This window comes from Amia ocellicauda, chromosome 2 (genome assembly GCF_036373705.1).
Source record: "Amia ocellicauda isolate fAmiCal2 chromosome 2, fAmiCal2.hap1, whole genome shotgun sequence".
Classification (NCBI taxonomy): domain Eukaryota; kingdom Metazoa; phylum Chordata; class Actinopteri; order Amiiformes; family Amiidae; genus Amia; species Amia ocellicauda.
This window is the reverse complement of record NC_089851.1, coordinates 18,292,021-18,314,711: the sequence shown is the minus strand read 5'-3', so window position 1 is coordinate 18,314,711 and position 22,691 is coordinate 18,292,021. Positions and strand designations below refer to the sequence as shown.

General features: G+C 38.4%; 4 protein-coding genes and 1 non-coding gene across 5 annotated transcripts in view; 4 read left to right on the top strand and 1 right to left on the bottom strand.

The window, feature by feature from the left end:
- The first annotated feature begins 2,467 nt into the window (after positions 1–2,467).
- mos (v-mos Moloney murine sarcoma viral oncogene homolog) lies at positions 2,468–4,167 on the top strand. The gene has a single exon (XM_066719855.1). It carries the CDS (start codon positions 2,527–2,529, stop codon positions 3,544–3,546), a length of 1,020 nt encoding a protein of 339 aa, XP_066575952.1. The 5' UTR covers positions 2,468–2,526; the 3' UTR covers positions 3,547–4,167.
- A 170-nt stretch (positions 4,168–4,337) lies between these two features.
- On the top strand, positions 4,338–6,412 carry rps20 (ribosomal protein S20). Its single transcript, XM_066719865.1, has 4 exons — positions 4,338–4,495; positions 5,041–5,140; positions 5,451–5,524; positions 6,199–6,412. The coding sequence occupies exons 1-4, from the start codon at positions 4,493–4,495 to the stop codon at positions 6,379–6,381; spliced, it is 360 nt and encodes a 119-aa protein (XP_066575962.1). The 5' UTR covers positions 4,338–4,492; the 3' UTR covers positions 6,382–6,412.
- LOC136713428 (small nucleolar RNA U54) lies at positions 5,314–5,379 on the top strand. Its single transcript, XR_010804954.1, has one exon. It is a non-coding gene; the product is annotated as a small nucleolar RNA U54 (small nucleolar RNA).
- Positions 6,413–7,650: 1,238 nt separating the features above from the next.
- LOC136766412 (kinesin-like protein KIF20A) lies at positions 7,651–14,609 on the top strand. Its single transcript, XM_066719853.1, has 18 exons — positions 7,651–8,012; positions 8,349–8,444; positions 8,522–8,641; positions 8,784–8,922; positions 9,298–9,482; positions 9,646–9,757; positions 9,857–10,036; positions 10,281–10,392; positions 10,637–10,699; positions 10,791–10,937; positions 11,387–11,552; positions 11,736–11,921; positions 12,168–12,307; positions 12,704–12,869; positions 13,160–13,274; positions 13,491–13,561; positions 13,664–13,783; positions 14,274–14,609. The coding sequence occupies exons 1-18, from the start codon at positions 7,872–7,874 to the stop codon at positions 14,517–14,519; spliced, it is 2,505 nt and encodes an 834-aa protein (XP_066575950.1). The 5' UTR covers positions 7,651–7,871; the 3' UTR covers positions 14,520–14,609.
- A 777-nt stretch (positions 14,610–15,386) lies between these two features.
- lyn (LYN proto-oncogene, Src family tyrosine kinase) overlaps positions 15,387–22,691 on the bottom strand; it is a 28,038-nt gene continuing 20,733 nt past the window's right edge. Inside the window, exons 10-13 of the mRNA XM_066719854.1 lie at positions 22,269–22,345; positions 19,726–19,879; positions 18,985–19,116; positions 15,387–16,768 (exon numbers count right to left, since the gene is read on the bottom strand). Of these exons, the coding sequence (XP_066575951.1) occupies positions 16,566–16,768; positions 18,985–19,116; positions 19,726–19,879; positions 22,269–22,345 (566 nt within the window). The 3' untranslated portion in view covers positions 15,387–16,565. The remainder of the gene's footprint in view (positions 16,769–18,984; positions 19,117–19,725; positions 19,880–22,268; positions 22,346–22,691) is intronic.

Here is a 22,691-nt window from a genome sequence, read left to right as displayed (position 1 = left end):
AATGTTTAAATACATTTAGATGTTATCATTCCATCAAACTAAAAGCCACAGCCAAGAGAGTCTGTCCTGACGAGTGAGAACCCATCAAAACAAAACATCTGTCATTTAAAATGTATACAATGGTTTTGCACCGTTTCCAGAGCCTAGTCTTCTGGTGTTCATTCCCCCTGAGCAGGTGTGCTAATCAGACCCTTCAATTGAACTATTTACTTCATGAGACCTTTTTAAAACAAATTGCTGATCTTAATTGGGTTTGCCATTAAAAATGCATATAGAGCTGGTTTCACATACTCAGATTAGCACTAGTCTTGGACTACCCAGCGTTATTTTAGGTAGAGTAGTGCAAGACTAGTGCTAATCAAGGTCTCTGAAGGCAGCTGATCGTGCTGGTTTTCAGACCTCCGTTCATTCAGGAGGAGGCTGTACTTAATGAAGGAGTGTCTGATGCAATATTAACTCCACCTGAGTCTAGATCACTAATTGGTAACTTGTTAAGAATTGTTTACACAGGTTTAAGCAACATATTGGAAAACATGTCAGAATTATTTTTGGATAGAAGTGTACTATATTTTGTAGAAGAGGTTTTTGCAATGTATTGAAAAATATTGTATGTGTTGATCAGATCAATTAAACAATAGAAGTTAAATTAGGACTTTCTACAAAATACTCCTGCAAAAATTATTATGGTATGTATTTGTTACATATTCATAATCATTGACATTAACAGTCTATGGAGATGCAATTAATGTTTACACACCCTATGCCTTAAGTGGAATATGTACATTTCTTATGGCCAAAGCAGTGCTCAATCTTTTCAGAGGAGGTATCTGTATAAATAAGTAGATAATACGTATTCTTATGTTTAATACTTATGTTTAAACAATACTTATTCAAATAAATGAATCACTGAATATATCAAACTAAAACTATCAGCTATTAATATTACTAATATTAATCATATATAAATTGTTATTATGGAAATGTTTTTTGTAACAAAGTCTGAATTTGGAGGTTTTGCATTTCATTGCAGCTGCTTCTGTTTATACGAGTTAGAGGATTATATATTTCCAAAACGTCTGGGTTGTTGCTAATGCTTTTAGGTTTTGTCATGTGGTTTTGTAAAATACTTTCATTTTACCACTAACACACAAAAGCGTGCCTCAAATAAATCATAGGATTTTAAAGTTAATTTAATTGGCATACAGTACACCAGAGAAGTTTGTATTTTTTTATCACAGTAAAAAATTAAGGTGTCTGTTATACAAAACATTAAACATGATACCAAGAGAAATGCACATCTAATAGTTTAAAACATGCAATGTGCTTTCAGCAATACCAATACAAAAGTATGTAAAGTCCTGGGGTGTAGTTAACAAAGTAGTCATCTGGTAAAAAATAATTAATCCACAAGAACATTAGTCATTTATTTGTGTTAGTCGGTTATAAATACCATGAATTAGACATCTGATATTCAGTCCTTACTTCTACTAACACCGAAGTGCTGAGATGACAGTGGACATAATATTTCAGAGGGTGAAACAAATTAACAGTTTTTGTGTGTGTGACAAATATGCCTAATTATCCTAAGACTCCACTGTTTGTTGGGGAAAGCATTGTCCTTGGATGAAGGTTACCAAGCAGAAGCACATAGATCTGACCCACAACAGAGGTAGGGGTGGATCTGTTTTATGGAGGTAGGATTAGACCAACAGATACTGAGATATACAACAAATTCCATTGTGAGAGACATTAGCAGGTGTATATTGCCACCAATTTACCTCTGACCTGATGGCTGAGCTGCGTGTCTGGATCAGGGGATCTAGTTACAAAGTAGAGTAGTGGATCAGACCATACTCTTCATCCCAAGGATTGTATTGAATGCCTCATTGTGTGTCTTAGTTGTAGCAGAGAGCCAAAGGCAGAAAACACTGACAAAGGATCCGACCGTCATCTGCCTGGTGTAGCCTATGCATGGGCAGCAGTGACTGGAGGAGGGATGGCAGCAGTGAATGACCCGGTGTGATCGGGTTTCTCTTTTCGCGCAGACTTCGCAATTTGAGCAGTGTTGCAGGTGTCAAAAAGTGATCAATTCACATTTTAACAAGGGTGTGTGTTTTTGCATGCCTCACCTAGTCTGTGCATTCAAATCTGTTTGAAGTGTGGTCTCTGTAAACAACCAAAGTGTTTATTAAACCAAATAACGCGATGTGTGACATAATAATAAAGCCCCGACTTGGTAGTGCAAAACAATGTGATGTTTTCTGTTTTACAATATACTTTGCAATAATAACAACACTAAGAATAAAAAACACACACTAGGCAACCTCCTAATTAAGATTTGTTTTTCAATTACAAATAATGGATTGCAAGTGTGCTGATACATGTGAGGCAGCACTGTGTTGCAGGAGGTGGAGACCGAGCCTCTTCCGATTGGCGGAATAGCAGCGCCCTTTAATTGAGCTCCGCCAGGTGCTGAGCCGAGCCAGTGCCACATACTGGTTTTGCTTTGCTTTGGTCTAAACAGCGATGCCTTCTCCGATACCAGTCACTCGCTTGTTGCCGAGAGAGTTTTACCCATCTGTGAACCTGGGGCCGTGCAGCAGCCCGCTGGAGAGGCCCGGCAAGGACTGGGCTGTGCCGGCGCAAGGCTTCAAGCCCCGCAGCGTGCTGAAGCTCTGGTCCTGCGTCATCAACTGGCCGGAGCTGCAGCTGCTCCAGCCCATCGGCTCGGGCGGGTTCGGCTCGGTCTACAAGGGCTCGTACTATGGGAAGACGGTGGCGGTGAAGAAGGTTAAGAAATGCACCAAGAACAAGCTGGCTTCAAAACACAGCTTCTGGTCCGAGCTCAACGCGGCGCATTTAAAGCACGACAACATCGTCCGGGTCGTGGCGGCGACCACCTGCATCCCCGACAACCTGGAGAACCGGGACAACATCGGCACCATCATCATGGAGTACACGGGCACCACCACCTTGCAGCAGCTCATTTATGGCAGCTCGGAGCCTCTGGACATGGAGACCCGTGTCAAGTACTGCAAGGACATCGCCCAGGGTTTGCATTTCCTCCACTCGCACTGCATCGCGCATCTGGACCTGAAGCCGGCCAACGTGCTGCTCGCCGGGGGAGACGTGTGCAAGATCGCCGACTTCGGCTGCTCCCAGAAACTGGAAAGATGCAAAGGCGTGAGGTCAGCCAGTCATCGCGGTTGTCACCTGGGCGGCACATACACCCACAGGGCACCCGAGCTGCTCAGAGGGGAGACTGCAACCTTGAAGGCGGACATTTACTCCTTTGCCATCACCTTTTGGCAGCTGATCACCGGGGAGCAGCCGTACAGCGGCGATCGGCAGCCTGTGCTGTATGCCGTGGTCGCGTATGATCTGCGCCCTGCGGTGACGGGGCGGGTGTTTAATGGGTCTCCTGTGGGACACACTTGCAAGGCTGTGCTGTGCATGTGCTGGCACAAAAACCCAGGCGAGAGGCCCAGTGCCAAGGAGCTAATAGGTCAAATCGAAATCGTGCAGGACACATTAAAGACTAAATAAAATGCAATCAGTTGGCATCTTCTTTAACTGTGGGCAGTGGGGATTTGGGGATTTTAGTCATTTTTATGTATTGCTTTTTGTTAATCCTGTTTTAGAAGATAATAATTTAGATGAAATGTGTTTAAATAAATTCATGTATTTTTTTTTATTATTGTGCATTTTTTATTAGGGTTTTTTCTTGGGTTTTGCCTAATTTCTGGTCTCGCCACAGCATGAATCATTCCAAAGTGTAAGTGGTAACTGTTTCAAATAATTCATTACTAGGCAATAGTAGCGCTGCTGGTGGTTTGTCACAATCTCTCCAGTTTGTTTTTCCCAGTACAGAATAGACCCATGAGTCGCTTGTAACCATTACACTTTCCAACAGATGGCGCTAGAGAAGCATCCCCACAGAATAGTGTTTGCTGATCATTGGGGGGATGAAACATATATTTTAAAATACGATAAATTAGATATTGTATTATTCCTTTCATTGTTTTATGGGGGTAACTAAACGTATGTATATGCATCATGCTATCAGTATTTGAACTATAAAATGGGCTTCCTGCATCAGAGTAGAACAACACTGGAAAACCTGGTAGTATCGCAGTAGTGTTTACCTTTTAAAATGATCATTCATTATCACTATGTGTGACATGTTTTGGTCACATAAATTACATGGTTTGAATAAGAATCCAGATTTCCAATCATTACAACGATCACATTCAGATGTGGTTTGAACTCTGGGATGAGAGACTGTCATACGTCACTGCGATCTAATTGGTTCAATTTGCTTAGGGTCAGAGGTCGCACAGGACCCGTATGTTCCATATAAAAGGCATCGCGGGCCGCAGTTCCGTCCTTTCAACCAGCTCCAGTGACGAGAGTTACAGCATTTTGCTTCCTGGCTCACCGCTGTTCGCCTGAATTTTTGTTACACGAATAAGTCGGTCAGGAACATTGAAACATGGTAAGCTTGCTTGCGTTTGGGTGTCTAATTGTCCTGTCTAAAGACCCGTGTGGTGTGGTTTCTGTTTCCGTGCGGAGATGTGACCGAGGCCTGCGTCAATACACGTGTTGAGTGCAGCCGCTGCCCGCCTCAGGACAGTCCCTGTGCTGCAGGAGAGGATCGGATGAATTCGCTCTTAAATGTATGTAGAGGGTGAAAATCGGTGCAAGCGATTGGAAGAGGAAAACGTATTTATATCGGATTTAGAGAAGGTTAAGTGTGTATTAAGTAATGTTAGCTACACTGCGAACAGAAATGGCATGTATGATTGTAATAATCGAGACATCTAGTACTATATATATATATTAGTGTGTATGTATGTATATATAATGTATACATACAGGATTTGTTTTATCCCTGATGCAGAAATACTTTACCGAACACAAGTTGTATTTAATCCGCCAGTATGGAGTCATCTCGCACCTCCCAAGGCATAACTTTAAATAAGTGAAAATCAGGCTGGTTTGTGTGCGCTTCTTCATCCGGCTTCATGTTCCGTTTTGCAGGCATTTAAGGACACCGGCAAGGCCCCTGTGGATGCTGAGGTTGCCATCCATCGCATCAGGATCACTCTGACCAGCCGCAATGTCAAGTCTCTGGAGAAGGGTAAGCCAAGTGGCCATGCCTGCTTTAAATGTCGTTTGAGGAAAGCAAATCTACAATTAGTTGATCAGGTTATAAGGAGCACATTTTGTTACCTGAGTAGTCTAAAATAAGCCCTTGTCCTGCATAGTTAAATGTGTAGTTCTGTTAAATGGTAGGTGTAGAAATTCAGGTTCTGGCTATGAGGATGACCCTTAAGAATGATAAACAATGATTCATTCATACGCTATTCTGAGCCATACTGCTTCATTTTTCTCCTTGAAATTCAAATCACTTGTGCACAAGTCCACTTATTTGTTCCTCCCCTCACTAGTGTGTGCTGACCTCATCCGTGGTGCCAAGGAGAAGAACCTGAAGGTCAAGGGGCCGGTGCGGATGCCAACCAAGGTGAGTTTGCCAAGTGCCTTTTGCATTGTGTGTTGGGGAAACACTGAAATGATTGGGCTGCCTCCAATGGGTTTCGTTTTTAACTTGACGTTGATCAGACACCCTGAACGTGTATCCTTTGTATTATTGGAAACCTGGACGATACACTTGTACTCCTATTCTCTTATTCGTTGATGTTTGTATTACTACTTCACACCACAAAACTGACCTTGACTCTTCTATTTCTGTCCATTTCTGTTTAATCAGCCCCAGTCTTCTGACACTAGTTCTAAATAGGCTGATAACTGTCCTGCATATGCAGCTGTGGATTATATTTGTCATTCTAACTGTCCCAGCAAAGGTAGTTTTGACGAGACCCCTCAAGGCACATGGACAGAAAAGATGCCAGGAAGTGCATTTCGGGGGCTCGGGATTAGTGCTTCATGTAGTTCTAAAACAATTTGAGAAACAGGAAATGGAAACCATACCTGCTGCATAAACGAAACCTACATCAAAGTTATTTGTGGTCCCTTACCCTAATGTTTATTATACCTAATGTCAAGTTTCATTAGTATCTTTACGGCTTTAGACAGTTCAGCCACTTCTGAGTATTTTAATTTGGTATGCTCTTAATATCCAAAAATCCCTCGTTAGGATTCTGGTGAATGACTGACTCTTGTGTTTCCCGGCTTTAGACTCTGCGCATCACAACCAGGAAGACTCCTTGCGGTGAGGGATCCAAGACCTGGGATCGCTTCCAGATGCGCATCCACAAGCGCCTGATCGATCTGCACAGCCCCTCCGAGATCGTCAAGCAGATCACTTCCATCAGCATCGAGCCTGGTGTGGAGGTGGAGGTCACCATCGCAGACGCATAAATGCAACTAATAAAAGTTTGAAAAGAGAAAAGTGCTTGTGCTTTATTTTTTTTCAACCCCCCCCCCAATCCCATACTTCCAAGCTGTGCTCTAGGGTTGTTAAATAGGAAATTTATCCAGGGTGACATACATTCAAAAACTTTCATTGCAAACCTAAGACTACAGTGTCCGATCCACCAATGCAATACATTACGCAACTTGCAAGAAAAGAGGCATCTTAAGACTGCAGCAAATGAGTAGAAGGATCATCCCATATTTAAGTTGTGAGCAAAACATAGAATAACATTGATATAATGCAGAGTAAGCAGTGTTGCTAAGCTTGTTGTATCCCTGTTTATATTGAGTGTTCATGCACAATGTATTATAAGCTGGTGGCTTCATAGGTAAATAGTGATCTGGTAATTTGGCTCCTGCATCCATTAAGCACTTGTATAGTGTAAAATGAATATTGTGTTTTAATAGAAATTAAGCCATTAATGTTACAAGTAACTGCTTTGGTATGAAAGATTGAGCCCTTTGTGAGATTATATATACCATATACATAACCACACAGGTGAATTTATAATTATGGTGTATTTCTCACTTTTTGTCTGTATCCAGAGAACTACAATGCAGTCACTAAACCTAGGTTTTGGTTTAAATTGCTAACACCACCTGTACAAATTTATATTGCAATGTAACAGTCATGATTCTAGATACTTACATAGATTTCAATTATAAAACCGTGCATCAGAGAAAAGAGCAAATGAAAACATGTATTTCAAATAATTAAATAGGAGTTATCTTTTGTTAACTCTATGAAGTAAGTTTGCATTCACCAATTGACCAGGAAAGCGATTATAGGTGTGTACAGTGGAAAAATGACTTTTAATGTAGAAATCTAATGTGATTACCAGTCACAAGTCTATAGATTAGCAAAAACACATGAACCTAACAATTTTGTCTTGTGAGCTTTAAATCTATAAGGATAATGCATAAGAATAATAAATATCAAATAATAAGCTTTTTTTTATTGTTTTCACCGTTGATTGCTGCATTAGTCTTTATTTTATTTCTCTTGTTCTTTGCCATAACACACCCTACGAAATAATCTGAGGGATACAGCTAGGACTGAAGTCTCAGTGTCGTAATGAGTGAATCTGGCCAAGCGAAGGGTTAATGTGAATATCACACATCCAGCCTGGCAATCCGCGCACCTGCCTTCAATTGACATCAAGCGGCTCTGACTGCGCAGATGTGCGCTGTGGCTCATTTATTCAGCAGCAGCAGCAGCAGTGTGAGGACAGCAGAGGACATTGCTACTATAGTACACAAAGGTATTGTTTAATGCGACTCCAGCTGACTTCTGTAAACTGGTAACATTTTATCAATCGATATCCATAACCTGTATGACATAATAAGTGAAAAACAAGCGATGAGATCCTGTTTAAATAAGCGACAACCTAAACCCATTGCCAGCTGATCGCAGTCGTCGTGTGGGGGTGGTAGAGATGTCCACTGATGAGAGCTGCATGCTGGCGGATGTGGACGCCATGGAGTCCACGCCGTGCGAGCTTCATGTGGAGCACCTTCACAAAGGCGCCCTGTCTGAGCTGTCCGCAATATCGGCAACCCCCGCAACCCCCGCCCAGGTACACCACTGCGGCAAGTGCTTGTATTGCATGAACCACAGCGATTTAACAACGCTTCTGTTGCCTGCATTGTTCATGACCTCCACCTTCAGTTGCTTTCCCAAGTCTTCTCTCGGACTGGTCTTAAAAATCTAGTTGGAGAGTCAATTATTAGTGTTAATATGGCTGATCCAGTCCTTCAAGACCTACAGTTTTTTTTTTTTCCAGAAATGTGCACACTTATTTGGGTAGTCAAGTGACTGCAATGACCTGATTCTGTGCTGGTACTCAAGCTTGGGTTGCACCTGCGGTTTCTCTCGGAGTGATTTGTGCTATACGTTCATTCCCTGTGTTTAGGTTGACCCAGTTGGTAAGACTGAAGAGCAGCAGCTAAAGGTCTACCTAAGAGTGAGACCGTTTTCCAAGGAAGAGATCTCGAATAATGAGGATCAGGTAACAAGAAGTCTGAGAGGCAGTAAATGTTCATGTTTGATGCACTGTATGAGCACGTAGGCTTTCTGTTTCTGCAGGGTTGTGTCGTTTTGGAAAGTGCTGAAGTAGCAGTGCTGCAGGCCCCTAAGGAATCCTTAACGATGAAGAACAGCGAGAAGGGGATTGGACAGGCCATGCATAAGTTTTCCTTTTCTCAGGTGCTTTATGTTCTTATTTTGTATGGATCGTTTGCTGACTGTACCAAAAATATAGATGGAAAAACAGTATCTTGGTTTGTGCAGTTTGGAGACTTCACTGTTCCATTTTGAAAATGGCTTGCATTTTATTTTATTTACCTAGATCTTTGGACCTGAAACAACACAGACAAACTTCTTTGAAAGTACAGTGAGAAGTCTTGTGTTTAATTACTTAGCAGGACAGAATGCTTTGGTTTTTACCTATGGAGTGACCAATGCAGGAAAAACCCACACAATCCAAGGTATATAACAAATTAAAAAGTGTGTGTGTGTGTGTGTGTGTGTGTGTGTGTGTGTGTGTGTGTGTGTGTGTGTGTGTGTGTGTGTGTGTGTGTGTGTGTGTGTGTGTGTGTGTGTGTGTGTGTGTGTGTGTGTGTGTGTGTACTCTTGTTTCTTGGAGTGGCCTCAAAGCAGGACTTCTAAACATCAAAAGCAATATCTTTAGATCTTTAAAATGTCCAAGTTCTACTTCAAAAGTTCAATGGCTTTCTGTAATTGTAAGGTTTGTGCCTGGTGTTGGTAACCTCTGTAGTCTTTCGAAGTGAGTCAAAGCTCCACAGCTTTCATACATCCGACTACTGCATTGTAGCAGTGAAGTTCACATTTCTTATCCACAGGATCTGTTCAAGACCCTGGCATTTTACCCCGAGCTCTTGATTTGATCTTTAATCATATAAAAGGGAAGCAATATGAACAAATGGATCTGAAGCCTTATCTCGGCAGTGATGTCCAGTATCTAGATTCTGAGCAAGTTCAGATGGAGAAATCCACAAAAGCTGCGGTGTTTGCATTACTCAAAGAGGTCAGTATCTTGCTTTAATACATTCTGTATCATAATGAGCATATTGGATATAAGCCTTATTGGTTAAAAAGAATCTAGTTGAACAGTTCCTCATTCTGCAGTGTATCACTAAATGCTGTTTGTTTCTGCAAACAACTTGTGAATCTTCTGGGTGTTTGTTTAGGAAAATGACCCATCTCTGAAAGCCGGTGGAAGCGCAACTGCTATGAAAAGCATGTCGAAATCTCCATCTACAGCGAGTTTGTCCTTTTCTTCAGTATCCTATGATCAGTCCGGTACTATTGATTTTAGTTTTTGCGGCCTGGATAATGCATTCATATGTTCCCCATATGGTTTCTGGAAACACTCAACTGATTTGTTCCCCTTATCAACAGGTCTGTTTGACTCGACTGATTCAGAGCAGGATACTTCAAAGTTCTCGGTGTGGGTCTGCTTCTTTGAAATTTATAACGAATGTGTATATGATTTGCTTGATCTGATTCCTACCTCTAAAGGCAAGAAACGTAATGCCTTGAGAGTCTGTGAAGACACTTCTGGGAATTCCTATGTGAGAGGCAAGTCTCTTGGCATTAATTTGGAACAATTTATTTTTGAACCATTGAAAACAAGTATAAGGATGTAGTAATGTAGTGTGAAATGGATGAATGTGTGGTCAGTATTGATCGGATCCTGGTACTGTGTGCTGTTTCGTGAATGTGAACATATGATGTGTATAGCTGTAAAACCGACACTTTCCATTGTGGTTTTGAGTACAATTATTTGTTATGGCTCTCATTTTTAATCTGATCTTTTCTCCAGGTTTAAAGTGGATTTATGTCCAGAACACTGAAGAAGCTTGTAAAATTTTGAAAATTGGAAATAAAAACCGAAGTGCGGCCTCTACAAAGATGAACCAGTCATCAAGCAGAAGGTATGGGCTTGTCCGTAAAGGTGTAGATCTTTTGCAATTGCTCATTACAATTGCATGTTCCCTCTAATTTCCTTCATGTAACTGTTACTCCAATCATCATTAGTTTTTTTTTTTTTTTTTTTTTTTCCCTTTTCTTTTCTTAATATATATTCCTATCCCTTACAGGCAAAGAATCACTGGCCACAGCGATGCCATTATTCTGTCTATATCCTTTAATCGCAACTTGTGCACTTTCCTTTCACAGCCACAGCATATTTACCATTAAACTTCTGAGAATTCAAGGCACTGAAGTTCAGAAGATATCCGAGTAAGTTTGTGGTGACTTATGTTTTGCTTGATTTTACTGAGGCTTTTTGAGTGTTTAATTTTCATAAAGGTGTTTATTTTGGGGGTTTTAGACTCTCACTTTGTGACTTGGCGGGCTCTGAGAGATGCAACAAAACCAAGACATTTGGAGAGCGCTTGAAAGAAGCTGGAAACATCAATAATTCACTGCTTATTCTGGGAAAATGCATTTCTGCACTGCGTCAAAACCAGAATGTAAAGTAAGGGATTTTATTACAAATGTCTAAAGTGTGTAAATAAATCCCGCTAATACTGTAATGGTTTCACTCCAGGTTGAATCGGATGGATACTATGCTGTAATGGTTTCAATTAAAATCTATAGGTCCGTTAACCTGTTTTGAGCAGCTGACGAGTTTCTGAAGCTGTTGCAGATGTTCTAGTGCAAGTGCAGTAGATTGCCTTACATTCTTAAATTTTTATGTTAGACTTGAAATCTTCAATTATCCTTTAATAGGTTTTTGTTTTTCAGCAAGTATGGTCATAAAACGCTCCCTTAATTATTGTTTTGAATAGTCCAGAGTCCTAGACCAGTTAAGTTTGTCAATTCATATTCTACAAACGTACTTTCTGTAATTTTCTTTCATAGAACCAAGAACAGTTTTGTCAATTCATATTCTACAAACGTACTTTCTGTAATTTTCTTTCATAGAACCAAGAACAGTTATGTCCCTTTTCGTGAGAGCAAACTGACCAGGCTGTTTCAGTCTATCTTCTGTGGGAAGGGCAGAGCATGCATGATTGTCAACATAAACCAGTGTGCTTCCACCTATGACGAAACTCTCCACGTGATGAAATTCTCTGCTGTAGCCAAGCAGGTTGGTAGCACTCGACCTTACTGTTAAGACCCTTATTTCTTCCTTTCCTATTTGACTCTCTGAGCTGAACTCTTCTCTTCACTTAATCCATGTCTCTGTATAAGAAAAGCATTTGAAGATGTATTGCATGGGTTTTTTTATATGGGGGAGAACCAAGTAACATTTTGTGCCTGTCCATTTCAGGTGGTGCAGATAATAACCCCCAAAACCTTGGAAAGTATAGCTCCTAGACTGGTGGGAAGGGATGGAAAACCTCTCGTGAAGAACGGGGTCATTGACAATGAGGCCCTGGAAAGTTACCTGTCGGAGGAAGAATTGCTTGATGAAGATGATGATGATGAAGCTGACATGTCAATCTTGCCTCAGGAGGTATTTAAAATAAAATGGTGGTGATGTGCATATTCTGTAACCTTTACCAACCTGAGTATCTCCTTGCTCTTGTTCATTTCGTATCGCTGTTGACTAAAAATAGCTTCTGCTTAGACTTCTAAACTGAAAAGGAGAATGGCATAGTGGAGTCCTTAATCCTTTATGGTGTGGCACTCTGCAGAAGCACCTGCAAAATGGTAGAACATTCCTCTTAAATTGCTTGCTTTATTTTAACTTGGTATAAAGGAGCTCCTAAATATTATCGAGAGCCTCAAAGAGAAGTTGCTTGTGGAACGTCGTAGAAATCTGGTTCAAGAGATCGAGATTCGTAAAGAGATGGGCGATGCGATGCTGCAGCAGCTCATGGAGAGCGAGGAGACCAGGAGGTGAGCCTTCTCTTCCAAGATGGTGAAATGTGATGCCTGAAGTGGGGTTCTACTACCCAAGTCTCTCTTGAGTTTGACTTCCAAACCATAGGTTTGCTAGTATTTAACCCTTTCAAATGCATTTTATATAAGCCTTTCAGTATTAAAAAATCGGGTACATCCCAATAACGAGGTCATAATCTGACATTTTATTAAATACATGTTCAATTAATTGATTTAAATTTGCATTGGTTTCTTGTTTAAAATGTCATGTTGGTGTAACACACTTGGAAAAAATTGGTGTTTTCCTTTGAGGGTGCTTGCATATTAATATTGCCTGACCAGTTAAACTGGGGACCAATATCACACTCTTTACAGAAAAGCAAGTGCTCACTGTCCCTGTGCATGCTCTACCAGCAGGCAGATTGAAGAATTAAAAGACAGCTATGAGGAGAAGCTGGAGAACACCTTTGACATGTACAAGGATGCCATCAAGGAGCACGCTTATCAATGTGCCCTGGAAAGAGTCGAGGATGAATATGTGCCAGTGGAAGAGTTTCTTGAAGAGCAAAAGCATGTTGAGGTAACTTTGATCCTTATTGTTCAGTAAATATCTTTTCACTCCATGCCCATTTTATATTGGATCATTATTGCTTGAGGACTAAGTTGAAAATCATAAATGACCTTTGTGACAAAAAAAAACAACAAAAAAACATAACTATATAAATGAGGGTAAGTCTGTCATTTCAACATTTTGAATGCATGTTCTGCTAAGACCCGAGTTCCGAACTTACAGGATAATGTAGGATTTAATGTCTAATTTTATTACCAGATCACTGGTTCTAGTGCAATGTATTCCCAAACATTGTTTAGGAGCTGCAGAAGAAACTTGCAGAAACGGCACATAGGCTAAAAGCTTTCCAGGATCCGTTGGCTCCGCAGACCATGGAGAGCTCCACTCGGTGTTCCCCAGAGACGGACATCGCGGGTATGCAAGATCAACTGAAGAAATGTTTCAAATCCTGTGCTGAGGATGTGGTTCCGCTTAAGGGAGGTGTATGATTTTAAGGTGTACTCATCGCATTTCTAGTAACGAGACGATTCCCTTTTTAAATGCAGTGTGCTCTGAGGTGTGAGCTAAAAACTCTAATTGTCCTAGGAAAGTTTTGGATATAGTCTTTTCTCAATTTTTAACTTTCTATAGTGCTCAATGAAAACCAAGCCCTTTCCGAGGCCAATTCCTTATCTGAACGGCTCCATGAACAGAAAGACGAGGTACGGCAAAGTGGTGTATGATTTGTGGGGGTTAAGCACAGCTGGTTAGTGTTGACCACTTTGAACTCTGTACAAGTGTTAATTGAGATTCCTTTGTATTAGATCATCAAATCCTTGAAGAAAAAGATTGATGAAATGAATGAAACCCTCCAGGAAGCCGGAGAGAGCTTTAGGGAAAAGGAAGCTGAAATCAAGGACTTTCTAGAGCGAATTCTCCAACAGGTGTGTGTTCTGTACTTCATTTGAATCCTTAAGACATGCATTTGTTTCTGGTGATCTAAGGTGATGCATATATCTAGAGCAGCTATATTGTAACATTGTCAACTCTAATACTCACTCATTTTCAATTTTCCTGTGTTTTGAGGACCTGTTATAGTCTGGATACTACATTTCTAAATAATTGAAGGTCAAGACCTGAGGCAGCATGAGTGTTGGTGCAAGACCTGCATTCAAAATTGTTGGACCTCGAAGAAGCAAAATCAAACTGACAATGAGTAGCTAAATACTTTTTGTATGTGTGTAATTATATATAACTTTAGTTCTAGCAAATATTATAATAACTAGAATAATGCTAAACAAACTCACTCCTATTGCATGCCATCTAGGCTTCTGTTCAGGGGAAAAGCTTTTTGGTCCCGCTTGTTTCGAATACTCTGATACCCTAAATGATTGACCTTTTAAAGAACACTGACTTCTACAATTGTATCCATAGGACCAGGCAATTGAAAGACTCCAGAGCAGCAATTCAGAGCTAGAGATTGTGGTGTCGCAGCTTAGAGAAGACCTTCAACGGCTAAATCAGCTTTCAAAAGAAGTCTCTGAGCAGCCTCGACCCAAGAGAGGCCTGCTTGCCAACATCAAGGCCTCCGTTAGTTCCCCTGTAAAGCTGCCTCTCAGCCGGACTTTGAAGAAGTCTGTCAAAAGCACGCCCAGATCCACCCAGAAGATGGCCTTGTAAAATGAAACTGCCATTTGTCATTTATTGTTGTACAAATCTTTTTTTTTTTTTTAATATATATACACATTAAAGTTGATTTAAATTATAAAATTGTCTTTTACATGTTAAATTCTGTACACAAAATGCTTTGAGGCCTCCATGAAATCCAGGAGCACTGCTTTGATCCGGTTTAGAAAAGCAATCCGTTTTTGTATTATCTCATGATTAATGGTTCATCGCCACAACCGTACAGTGTATTTTAGAAATGGTTGTTCTTGTTTAGTATCGTTGCATGTATACATTAGGATCATACAGTATGGTATGCTGGAAATGGACATTAGAGGGTGCTATAGCTAAAACAAATATAATTAATACAATGTTCACTTAAAGGCGAACGCCACCAAAAATCCATCTGGTCTTAGGTTAGTCTATAAGTAGAAACTCATTCTGTGGAGTGAGTTTTTCATTTCCAGCTCATTCTATGTACCATAAGTCAGAGATTGAAAGGTTTCTGGTACATAGAATGAGCTGGAAATGAAAAACTCACTCCACAGAATGAGTTTCTACTTATAGACTAACCTGAGACAAGATGGATTTTTGGTGGCGTTCGCCTTTAAGACTTTGATATGCTTTCCTTTACAAACTATCTTATGCAAATGTATAACTGAGCTAAATTTAAGGTATTGCTAGTTTATTTTGTAATTGTTGAGGTTGGTCACACACCAGTTTTTCATTGTGGAAACTGCTTTTCCTGATTTTAAAAAGCTATTAAAGGATGGATGGATGGATGTAGGCCTACATCCAGTGTGAATATGTATTGCATTTAATCATATTCTGCAAAACTAATTATACAGCATCATTCTACTTAAATATTTTTCTTGACCAATCTACACAAAAGTAAGTACAATTTATTTTAGTACAAATGTGGAATGTACAATGGTTCAAAAAATATAAAATAACTGCAGATTATGTTGACTTTCTCAAGTACATGAAACAACTGCCTCTCTGTAGTAGTTAGAAGTGCATGTGTGCAGTGTAAGGCAATTCTGTTCACAGCAGTGTTAGCAGAAGTAATATATCCAGTGTTTGTCTTGAATGCATTTCCAGAGCACCTCGGCACTGGATGAAAAAGGCAAACTAACCGTTTCATCAGAGAGAAACTTGCCAGTGCTTTGAATTTTATGATTTATAAAACAAAAAACCTATAAACAAAAATCAGACCTATGAGTACTTGGGCCTAGAAGAAAGCATTTGGCAGAACTTGGCATTATTGGTTTTTACTACCCATTGCCTTTGTATGTTAATGAACAATCGAAGCACAGGCCTGAGTTGTGTCAACACCTATAGTATCTTGTTTAAAGCTAACAAGACTGACAGATAGGATATACATTTCAATTGTACAAATAATCTCATAACAAAAGCCTGCCGTTTGATTACTTGTTAGGCATGCTACAGCAGAGGCCAGCAACTTAAGCTCAGGGTCTTGAGGTTTTTATGAAGGACTTCACTGGACCCATTAATTGCTTAATTAGTTGATGTTTACACATTTTCTATATCCCTCCCTCCATACTGGCTGTTGGATTTTGCATAAAACCCTGCCAAACAGACTTTCACCCATGGTTGCAGAACTCCACCCTTTGTCATCATCTTGATTTGTATGAATAAAAATGTGCTTTACTTCATTTAGTAACTTTTTTTCTTTAGTCGGTAGGCATATTTTGCAATCCTTGTATCACAATCAGTTGATTATTCCCTGTTCTGGTTTTTAAGTCTGTTGTAGGGAAGCACTATTTCCTTGAAACACAGTGGAGGGCCACTACTTTTGTCTTGCCAGTCATGTAATTACAGAGAAAAAAAAGTGGAAGTACTTTTTAGGTTACCTTGGAACTTCAATTTGAAGTAGGAAAATAGTCTCCTGAAGAAAAAAAAGTATTGCTTAAAATAAGCAGCTGGTTGACTTGGTAAGACTGTCACTTTAAATCAGACGTTTTGCTAAAATTCTCCATCACAGTAGCCAAACCAATATAATATATCAGAAAAGGCACAGTACAGTGAAGCAGACTCCTCCTAAGGCTGCTGTTGATACTGCCCTTCAGTCGCAGTGTAGAAGTCATCCAGCACACTCTGCATGTAGTCAAAGGTTGGCCTGTCTTCTGGTTTGTTCTTCCAGCAGGAAGACATGATCTCATAGAGTTCTTTTGGACAGTTTTCGGGACTTGGCATCCGATAACCACGCTGGACTGAAGCCATGACATCACTGTTGCTCATTCCTGTGGGTATAAAATCCATGTTTTCAAATTCCCATTTGTGTACATGGATACAAATATTGAACAAAATGTTTTTATAAACATGATCAGTCAACATGCTCCATCAAATTTGATAAATTTGAAATAAAACTTTTAGCCACTAGGTGGCAATCAAAGACAATTTAATGCCCATTTTCTCTGGCAAAATAATGATCTGTATATTTGTAGTGCACCATACAAAGAAGCCATGCATATTTATCATATTTCTCCCTTTTTCTTTTACATAAAATTGAGATGCATGACTATGTGAACAAGGAACAAACACCTTTCCCTTTCAGTTATGCGGTGAACCTATATGACTTTTAAGGAGTAGCTTACATATTTACTTACTGCATGCATTGTCTTATGATTTCTGACTGCTAGCTTCTGCTTCGATATTATTGCAGAAAGATGTAGCATACACTGAATGTTGAATGAGAGGAAGCGTGAAGGGGAAGTATATCAGCAGCACACATTGCTTATTCAGTGGGCTGTTCACACAGCCATGTTTACTTCCTTCTTTTACACACTCTTGGAATTTGTCTTTAAGGACAATCCTTATCAATACCTTCATTAGCTGGATCAGCTACAATAGTTAGCATTGTAAACAAAAACAGTGACAAAACTACAGATCATACTACATGTACCAAGGATAAATATATGATGCCAAAGTCCAAATTGTATGAACTTCTATTTCCTGCCTCCTGATGATATACTGTTAAGATTATAGCTGTTGATTAGTTTAATATTCTTATATCTTACATTTACTCACTGTAACATTTTTTAGTTTGTAGTTTCCCCATCTAATATTATGTATAGTGTTTGTTAAGCCACATACATTGTCTTGGACAAATGGTTCTGCTAAATAAGAACCGGTTACGAACAATAATAATCATCATCATTACAACAATTCTTGTGCAAGTCATCAACCTTTGTTTTGCTCAAGCATTTAATACCTAAAACAGATTTAATTGCCTGTTTATGTGACAGTGTTTCAGTCACTTTATATAGTTAGAAAATATACTTTGTGTAAACCATTAAACTGAGGGAAACTGTCTGTGCTCGTTACAGACACATGCAGTTGCCTGAGCAACAGTCTTCTAACAGACTGGGATACTGCGACGCTGACGGTGCGTTTCGCCAGGACGGCTGCTTTTGAGAGGTGGATTACCAGGGAAACAGGCTGATGGCCTAAAGTTGGCATCTTTACAACAACCAGTATAATGATTATGTAATGTTTCCTGGATCTACAAATCAAAACAAATTACTTTTTTGAAAAGACTGCATTTCCCCCTTATGTTTAGTGGATCTTAGAATTGTGTGTGTGTATATATATAAATTAAAAAGAGTCATTGACCATTTTGAAAATTAAAAAAAAAAAAAGTTGTGATAAGGACATCAATATGGTGATTAAACCTAGAAGAAGTCTAACCTATAAATCATAACATTCAATAGCATAAATATGGGTGTTTAATCGAGTTCCCAGGAGAAAGAAAATACACTTACATTCTGATTGAACTTTTCAAGGAAAGGGATATTTAAGGGGGAGAAGAATGAACTATTACATTAACAAACCTGCTCCTAAAAATTATAAGATTAAGCATTCCCCCGCCCCCAGTAATTATTGTATTAAATCCTAGCAATCAAATTAAAACAATATGTGCATGAACACAGTTATATAGTTATATATGCATATAAAAGTATAATTCCAGTATTAAGTATAAAGATCATGGAAGCTTTTAATTGTCACAAATGAAGGGTTAAATTTCAATTTCGACGACTGTCCTTTCGAGAGCTGTTGGTGGCACTGTGTTCATGCGACTGCGTGTCATTTCGATGTTCATTATACAGCGGAAGCACAGAAAAAAGGAAGCTGCTCAACTGAGAGGCAGCCGTCTCTCTTCTGTCCACAGTGCAGCTGCAGCCTATTCTTGAACATTGAGTGTAAACATGGGTGGGATCACACTGACTAACCCGAGAGCCACAATATAATAGATAATTCCTGTTTGTTTAATATTATTACTCTTTAATAAATACTTTAATAATAACAGTAAAGAATGAATTAGACCAGGACAGGCAGGATTGTTTCTCAAGATAACATGGATTTTATAAATTGACTTTGAATTTTAAAAACATATTATATCAATATTAATTTGTATCAGAGGCAGTAGTTGTGGGGATTAGGCTTGTTGATGTCTTACCTGGATAGGGAATTTTTCCATATGTAATGATTTCATACAGGAGGATTCCAAAGGACCACATGTCTGATTTGATAGTGAATGATCCATAGTTAATGGCCTCAGGTGCGGTCCACTTGATTGGGAACTTGGCACCTGTAAAAAAAAAAAAAAATCACAAGACAAGAATGTCACAAGACTGATATTCACCCATATTCAAAGAAAATATGACTTTCTGAAATTGAATGCATAGTGAATATTCTAATAATCTGAAGCTTTTTTGTTGATTGAAGTCCTTTGCAACACACAGCTGCACAAGCACTGAGCTCGTGCTAATCATTTGCATAAACATCTGTTTTTTTTTTTTCTCAACTTGTTGAAAATTTCAGTTGTGTTCAGACACGGGGGGGGAAGTGAACCTCTGGTAAAAAAAATTTTTTAAAAATGAATGTCTGAATGTGTGAAAAACCTAATTTCCCTCAGTACATTCATTTTGTTTCACTCTGGGTATTTTTATTTATTTATTTATTACCAGGGCAAATGAAAACTTCCAGATACTGATGGGAGAAGAAAACAAAACAAATATGAATTACACAATGTGTTTTGATCAACACAATTTGATATACTCACAGAATTATATTTACATATATAGATTTTTGTAAGTGTGATTTACTTGAAATTTTGTAACAAATACATAATAATATTATTATTATTAATAATAATAATAATGTGTAAAATCCATATCCCTATAGAATACAAACTTACCTTCTCTGGCTGTGTACTGGTCATCCTCAATTACTCTGGCTAAGCCAAAATCAGCTATCTTGCACATCAGGCTTTCAGAAACAAGCACATTTGCAGCTCTCAGATCTCGATGGATATAGTTCTTTTTTTCAATGTATGCCATCCCTTCTGAAATCTGTAAATGAACCATATTTAAATAAATCATATTTATGTGAAAGCACTTTGTCCTTAAATTGTAGTCATACATAAGTCCTTAAGTTTTAATTAGAAAAAGCTTAACCTGTGACCTCAACATTCATATACACCGGCTTCACCTGAAATAGATGACTTTCAGCAAAACTAGATGACCTTGGCAATGCATTTATTTTGTATTATTATTATTATTATTATTATTATTATTATTATTAATTATTGAATACTGCTGTTCCTACCTAAAAGTTTCATAAGCACGATCATCTAAGCATCTATTCTATACATATTGTACACTGCCAAGAGCAAAACATGGGGGAGTATGTAAAGATCTGTGGTTGTTTTGACTGTGTACAGTCATTATTGGATTGTTAAGCATCATGCAATACAAAGGGCAAACTGTGTAAATCTGGTCTTTGAATATGATAATGGTCCTTATTATGAAAGATATCATTTGTATTTGAATAAACAAAAAAACAAAAACGAGGATCAACAGGTGTTGAAATTATCGTGCTGATCGTCCTAGTCACTCAACCTTGATGATATGTTACGGACCTATTTGCACTAAAAGTTTAACAACCTCAGTTTCTTTTGTGAGAGTTTTTTAAACGTATTTCTTTTTTTTGGAATGACAGGATAATTCTAACTTATATATAACTAATATAACCAAACAGTAATATTGAAAATATATTATTTAACTGCCAGAAGCTGTAGTGATGAAATTCAGTTTTATGGTTTTCATTCTGGCCTGTGTATTGTATATTTAATGCTCATTCCTCTAAGAAACCATCACTGTCGAGGAAATTCACAGCATTCTTGCACAAATGCAGAATTAGTTAATAACTGTATATACATTTTCACTCTGTATGTAACCGATAAGCCTGAGCAAATTACTACAAATAGAAGGCCTTTGTACAGACCGTTTTCCCTTTTATTTATATTAAAGTAATATGTATACGTATAATTAAGAAGGCACTGAAACATTATCTTCCAGTGGATGACCAGTTTTAAAGTTAAATTATGAATGGATATTGTTATCACAAATTCTAACCTACAGTAGGCATTATTTATTTTCACAGTACAGATCAATGAAGCATGGAGGCCTGTTGATGTGTATATGTCTGGCAAGTTTTTATTCACTTATGTTTTTCAAATGTTATTTTGTTTACTGAAGTGCATTATTTGCCTTTTTGGAAACCACAGAGGGATTTAGACAATTAGGAATTTGTCAACAAAAATGGAGGTTGCAAGAGCAATGTCAGCGTTTCCAGCAAGTTCTCCCGAGTTGTGACACAGACAGACTGATCTCTCCACAGCATTGTTGTGTTAATGTCATTAAAATTTAATAGCATGAGAATTATTTAATTGAATACGACTGATGTGCAAGGATTTACGAGCCGCGTAGTGAATGAATATAACGTGTTTTAGACCTCTATTATGTTCATACACAATTTTGACACATGAAGAAAAAAAAAAAAATGCTTTTTGAATTGACATTCAAACTGATCTCAAGCAGACCACCACAGTTCAGGATAACTGACACCTGTAGCACTTTACATCATAATTAATTTAAGAAAGTTTAGAAAAATGGTTAACTTAAGGTTAAGGCAATTAACTAATTAAATTAGGTAGGTGAATTTAAAAAAGGCCCAGTTCTGCTTTAAAAAACTGAACCCTAAAGTGAATACCAAAGTGTCTCAGCACAGATAACCTAAATACTTTAGCACAGCAGTGCTGTGTGTGTAAATAGAAAATGAAAGACTGCAGTGAATCAAAGTAGTTATTATTGAGACTGCTAGAGATTGTAAAAGCTATGTGAAACATTTTACAATACACGGTCATATGAAAATATGTATTGATCAAAATTAAATGATAAACAAGTTATGTCTTTAGTGCAATGGGTGACTATCTTCTAAACATAGTTAGCAGGGGGACTCTAATAGAGGCCTAAAGTCAGCCAGCAGTATTAACACTCATAACGGCATAAACAAGGGGTATAACATGGTGAAGTAACATTACTGACTTCATAGGTTTTACAGTGAATTTATAAGCTCAGAAGCTCCTTTATAAGCTCTATTCCCCTAGAACACATTAACCTCAAATGTACTTTTCAGATGTGGCTATAACACTTAAATTACAATGAAATGTAATACTATTCTTGTGTACATGGTCTAACAAGCCTAGTCATATAGCAACTAGAAATGCAGTTGTGCAAGCTGATGTTCCTCTTTTTGGCTTACCAATGGAAAAACTGACATCACCATTTTTTTGGTTTATTTTACTGTAAAACGATGATACTAAAACAGAACTTCATTTGAATGTGCAATATTACATTGGATATGTCAGTTAAGAAACTGTAACATGCATTTTCTTACCTGAGCAGAAAAATCTATAAGTTTTGGTAACTGTACTTTATTACCAGCTTCACTTTTCAAGAAGTCTAATAAGCTACCTGGAAGAGACAGAAAAGGAAGCATGTAAAACCCCAAGGTAACACCAAATATAAAGAGAAATCAAATGTCACAATCAATGGCAAAATAGCTATCCAATTATAACAGGACAGTTTGAAAAATAAAATCAAGACTTGTGTTTATTCCACTTAAACATTTGTTCCGATAGCATGTCATGTCTTTTAAGTATATATCAGATACCTGTGGTTCTACAATACAGCTACACAATAGTCTCCAGGTTTATTCATACCATTACTAAAATATAATATAAGGTGATTTAGCATGTATGAAAAGGTGTACAGACATCATTAAAAGAGTGAACATTATAAAAAGACAATGTGCTTCAAC